The sequence below is a fragment of the Chiloscyllium punctatum genome, chromosome 14 (assembly GCF_047496795.1).
Source record: "Chiloscyllium punctatum isolate Juve2018m chromosome 14, sChiPun1.3, whole genome shotgun sequence".
NCBI lineage: Eukaryota > Metazoa > Chordata > Chondrichthyes > Orectolobiformes > Hemiscylliidae > Chiloscyllium > Chiloscyllium punctatum.
Window position 1 is genome coordinate 8,541,514 of NC_092752.1, and position 5,963 is coordinate 8,547,476.

Below are 5,963 nucleotides of genomic sequence, written 5' to 3' on the forward strand. Positions count from 1 at the left end.
TTTTTAAAAAAAAAATTCAGATTTCCGCCATCGGTGGTATTTTTGCTTCTCACTTTTGAATCCCTGACCTTGTGAATTAAAGTTTCCTTTTTGCTGGCGGCTTTAAGATGAAATTCGATAAGAACATATTCGTCACCCTTTCGAAAATGAACCAAAAAGAAACTAAAATTCGATGTTCACTGTTAATTATCAGCGCATTTTCAATTATTAAACAAACACAGTCCCTATTACGGGATTCTTTGTATTTTAAATTATGAATCCAATATAAAATTATACTATTAAATATTGTATTAAATGAATGATCCAATTAAGTCTTGGATTTTTGAAGGGTTCTTTTGTAATCCCCTTGCACGCTGTACCACTTAAACAGTCTCTAACAGGAAAATCGTTACCCTCTCACAGAGGCACGCGTCAGATCAATTATATACAATTTGAAACACTGAAATAAAGTTTGCCCCTTTCTCCAGCTGTTGTTCTATAGTATATTTGATTTCACTGTTAAATGATGAATGCGCTTCACCCATTATTTCACTGGTAAGGAAGTTGCATTAGCAAAATAGCACCTCACTCACTGAATCCTTTTTTAACTTCATGGTACAGTGCAAAACTATGTTAGTCTTATACTTTTAAGCAAATCACTGTAGCCCCAGAGAGTGGAACTTGCCAGCTTAATTGTGTCTAAGTACGTGGGTTGACCTCGATTGAGAATGTAACACTTGTGCACTGTACAAATGCACTTGTCAGCGCTTTTGTCTGGGTAGATCTACATAATACCCACCCCAAAGTCTCCATACCACTAAACTGAACGGATAACTTTCTCCACTCAAGTGAGACTCCCTTCGTGAACCACAGATCAAAGGAAAGGCGACCTTTTGTTCACTGCACTTGTCTTTGTCCCACCCAGTAAGACAACTCGGCGTTTACCTAGGTACTCACTATTTGAAACAACGTGAGACTCGCTTTGAGAATTCTCCGGCGACAAAAAAGAAATCGGAAGCTCAGCAAAACAATACAGATTGTGTTTTTTTTTTAAACACAGCAATTGCAAACCCTATGTAACAAGTTACTAGATTCCAAAAAAAAAGGCATATCGTGACTAGTTACATAGCGTTTGCGGTTGCTATGTGGACATTTTATGAAAAAAAAGGAACCTCGTGCCCTTTTGAATCCCCAAATCGAACACCGTCAACGGCGATGCAACTCTCCTACAAGATGTGCAACTAAACATTCTACCTACAGAGAGAAAAAAAATCTCGTTCGTTCAAGTATACTTTGCGTGTCACACACACACACACAGCCCTGAAAAATTGTGAACGGATGTTTTAAGAATATACGTGTCTCCTAAAAGTTATAAATACTTTTAACTTTAACAACACAGGTGTGCTTCCAATTAAACCTGTTGGAATATGTGTGATTTTTAACTTTGTCCATCCCAGTCCAACACCGGCACCTCCAAAACGCGTCTCCTTAAACAACAAACGTTTCCACAGCGCGCTTTTCCAGTTATATTTATTTTTTGTTAAAAACTCAAATAAAAAGCAACAATACATCATCGGTGGCGTGGAACATAAAACAAAATTGCTAAGTTTAATGGACTTTCTTTTTAGAAAAAGTTACATTTTCCCAGTTGTCCGATTGGAACTTATTTTTAAAAAATTATATTTATGTACAATATACAAAAGATTAACTGAGCAGGGCAAGAAAAAGATGTACACTCAATTGACCAATAAATAATAATTCTGCGTTTCCAGCAGCCAGGACATTAAGATCGTCTATGAGTCATAACGCCAGTCACAAAGATCTCGAAACAATATTACTTTATATATATGTATGTATATAAAATCTCTCTATATATAAACCACCGAATGCAAAGGGAGCTACATAAATATTATAAACACTAGAATTGGCAGTTCTGCCGAAAAGGCTGAGGTTTAAAGTGCGTGCGCTATTAGGGAGCATCATCACTCGTCTGCAATGAGTATCAAAAATTAGCAACATGCTTTTCAAACATCGGAAACAAACATATTCTATGAGCATTTCAGCGGGATAGCAAAACGATAACAGGAACAACAACAACTTAAAACGCAATACAAAAAACGGTTTATTCCGCAGGGGGATGGGTGGGGGGGGGGATAAAAAGGATCTTTTTTAGGGGAGAGAAAGTTCATTTCGAACAAGGTGGAGGTAAACACACGCTACCCGGGTTGAGGGTGGGGGGAGGTGCTGTTTAAAAAAAAACTCTGGATGAGGGGAATTATTTAAAAATCCTGGACTGGGGGAAAATAACTCATCCTGCACTTGTTGGGTGGGGGCGGAAGAGCCCATCTGCACTGTGTGGGGGGAGAAACAGATCATCCTGAACTTGGGGGGAAATTGACAATCCTGCATTTGGGGGTGGGGAGAATACCCCATCCTGCACTGGGGGTGGTGGAGGGGGAAACAGACCATCCTGCACTTTGGGGGGGGGGGGGGGGGGGGAGAAATATCCCATTCTGCGCTGGGGGTGGGAATAGCCCATTCTACACTGGGGAGGGGGCAGAGGCAGGGAAGCTCTGGGTGAAAATTTTGCCTGGGTGGGGGCCGTAAACAATATTCTGCAATGGGAGGTAATAACTCATCCTGCACTAATTTTGCACGGGAGGGGGCCAAATAAAAATATTCTGCCCGGGGGGGAAATGTAAATAAAACTCTGCATGGGGTAACAGAAGCCCAGTCTGCACGGGGTAGCGTTCATTCGGCATGAAAAACAAGTTCATTCTGCACCTGTAAAAAATAGAGATGTGTATATATAATTATATAAACAAGAGTCCACGCTGCTTTCCGCTTCGCCTTGCTGCAGTTATTGGTAATTCGGGGCTTCGGGGAGCTCGTCGTCTTCGCTTGGCAGGTCCAGGGTCACATCTTCCGAGTCGCTGGAGTGCGAGCGGGGGGAGAACTCACCGTCGCTCCGCTGGGAGCGGGGGGACGTCTTGCTGGCGTCGGGGGAAGCGGACGGCCCGTCCTGAAAGGCAAACGGCGGGGCCCCGGGGCCGGCTTGCATCAGCTGGGGTGGGGGTGGAGGCGGGTGTCCCGGGCCGGGAGGGTAGCGCCTGCAGCCCGGGGGAGAGGGGTTCCCCGGAGCCCGGGGGTTAGTCTCGGCTTCGCCCCCCTGCAACAGGTCGGCCAGGGCGCTGATGTAGATCTGTGCCATCTGCAGCGTCTCGTACTTTGACAGCTTCTTGTCGTTGTTGAAGGAGGGGATGACCCCGCGGAGTTGGTCGAAGGCGTGGTTCAGGCCGTGCATCCTCCTCCTCTCCCGGGCGTTCGCCGCCAGCCTCCTCTGCCTCTGCACCCCGCTGGCCGGAGCCCGCTGCCGGCAGCCCAGCTCCCCCGCCTTCAACTTGCAAAGCTCCCGCACCCTCACCGGGCTCTTCCCCCGTCCGCTGCACCGGCCGGGATCCGCTCCCATCCCGGCCTCCAGCAGCAGCAGCTCCTCCTCCGAGGAGGAGCCACCGGGGGACAGGTAGGAGTCGCCGTGAGCCGGGCAGGTGCCTCCGCTTTGCAAAGCGGGCGCCAGCCATCCCCTGGGGTCGGTGTCCAGCAGCGAGAGTGCAGCGGGCGGCGGGTAACCCTGACCTGCCTGGTGCGGCTGCAAACACCTCTCAGCCGTCAGCTCTTTCAGATCCGTCCACTCTTCCGAATGCATCTGGCTCATGGCAACTCGACGGTTTGCAAACGGGGTGAGGATGCAAAGAAAAACAGAAGCAAAATTAAAAAAAAGAAACTAAAACAATAAGGAGTGGGGAGAAAAAAAAAGAAGCTCTGGAAAATAACTTTGTGGCTGCTTCAGACGCTTCGTCGTCTAGCAAAAGATTGCTGCAGATCTTCTTTTCAAAGTTTGCTGCGAATCTTCTTACAAAAGTTTGCGTGCGTGTGTAAATAGCGCTGCACATGCAACACACAAACACAAGAGATAGCAGTCAAACAAGGCGATGCAACCTCACCAGGCGTGTGCAGGTTATAGAGATATAATATGGAAAAAGAAAGCAGACACACAAATCTGCTCCTCTTGCTGCGAGACGGGGTTGCGGCTGCCTTTAAATGCGGCACGCGCCGCCCGGGGATCAAAGGCGCCGCCGCCGCCGCGCTCCCCCTCCCTCCCCCGGGTTATTGTGAATGGGGGGAGGGGGCGGGGACATGGCATGAATGGGGGGCTCGCGCCGGTCGCGTGTCGGCAGCCAATCGCGGCGCGAGCCCGGCACGTGCGGCCGGACCAATCAGCGAGCCCTCCTGCCTGCACCGTCCACCTACCAGGAGCCGCGATGCAAATCGCTGGGCGGTAGGCTGTCCAATCAGAGGCCGACGAACCGGGGTTGAGGGGAGTGGGAGTGCGAGTGGGGCGGTGCCTGGCCCGGGCCGGGCGCGTGGGTGGAATGTTGCCACTCGCTGGCCGCTTTGCAACAGCGCGGCACGTGGCCGCCCCGCCCACACCCCTCGGTCTCCGACTCCCCCTCTCCCCCGTCTCTCCTACCCTTCACCCTCTCCCCTCTTTGCTCCCGTCTCCCCTTCCCATTTCCCCTCTTCCCCCATTCCCGTCCCCCCATATTGATATCATACTCCCCCCTCCCCCTACGCGCCTCTACTGTCATCTCTCCTATCCTTCTCCCTATTCCTCCTCTTCCCTCTCTTCTCTCCTCTACTCCCCTCTGTCCTACCCTTCTTCCTCCACTTCGCCCTCTCCCCTCTCTCCTCACACTTCTCTCCCTGCTACCCTTCTCTATCCCCTTCTCCTCACATTTCTCTCCCTACTCCACTCCCTCTCCCCATCCTTCTTTCCCTACTCTACTCCCTCTCCCCTCACCCTTCGCTCCCCATCACCTCATCTTTCTCTCCCCAATCCCCTCCCCTCTGTCCTCACAATTTTCTCTCCCTCCCATCTGTCCTCACTCCTGTGTCCCTCTCCCCACTCTCTTTACCCTTCTCTCCCCCATTCCCCATTCTCTCCCTTTTCCTTCCCTCCTCACCCTTCTATTCCCTAACCCCCCTTTTTCCTACTTGCCTCTCTCTCCTTATTTCCCCTCCACCTGCTACCCACTCTTCTCCCTTTCCTCTCCTCCCTCCCCTCCAGCCCTAATCCAGCCACATAATGGATTACAGAATGGGCTATATCTGAGACCCTCACACACTTATTCACATTCAGTGAGGGGTGGATGTGGGGTGAGGGGAGGTGTTAGTAGACACCCTCTGCATTGCCCGAAAGACACCAGTCATTGCCTTGACAAGAAATGTGGGCTAAATGAAGAGACCGGAGAAAAATGTATGAAAATAGCTACAAACAGAAATGAAAAACTTAAAAGTTTCACTAAACTGGGAGAATAAATCATATTTTCGGGCTGTATCATTCAGGCACATAGCCGGAGGCTGAACTGTGTGAACTCCCTGCTCAATGACAGTGTTGGTTTGCCATCAAGGTGATCTTTCCAAAGTGCTGATCCGAAATGAGTTGAAAGGGACAGGCACTAGCTCCGCCTCCGTGCCCAGGGCCTCACGTTGGTCACACGCTTCTCTCCCGGCCCCACGCGCCTGCATTCCCCGCTTCACTGTGCAGGCCGAACGGCTGGCGGCGGAGTAGGAGCTGGCGGGAGAGGAGTACTGCAGTCCTCTCGTCTGCATCGCCCAATCATTCTCCCAAACCACTCAACTGATCAATGACCCTCTCAAACAACACTAGCCCTTCCTCTCTCGCTCCAAAGAATCTCTTTGCGCCAGTGAGGGTGCAGAAGAGCCACAGAAAGCTACAAAACAAACACACACATACACGCATACCCACACACACACATACACACACACGCATACCCACACACACATACACGCATACACAGACACACACACACACGCATACCCACACACGTAGGCACACACACACACATAGACACCCACACACCCAAACCCACACACACATACACACAAAATGTTGAAGAAAC

General features: G+C 49.8%; 1 protein-coding gene across 1 annotated transcript; it reads right to left on the reverse strand.

Annotated features, from left to right (window-relative positions):
* Positions 1-2,506: 2,506 nt before the first annotated feature.
* Positions 2,507-3,988, reverse strand: atoh1a (atonal bHLH transcription factor 1a). The gene has a single exon (XM_072583669.1). The coding sequence runs from the start codon at positions 3,692-3,694 to the stop codon at positions 2,840-2,842; it is 855 nt and encodes a 284-aa protein (XP_072439770.1). The 5' UTR covers positions 3,695-3,988; the 3' UTR covers positions 2,507-2,839.
* Positions 3,989-5,963: the final 1,975 nt, after the last annotated feature.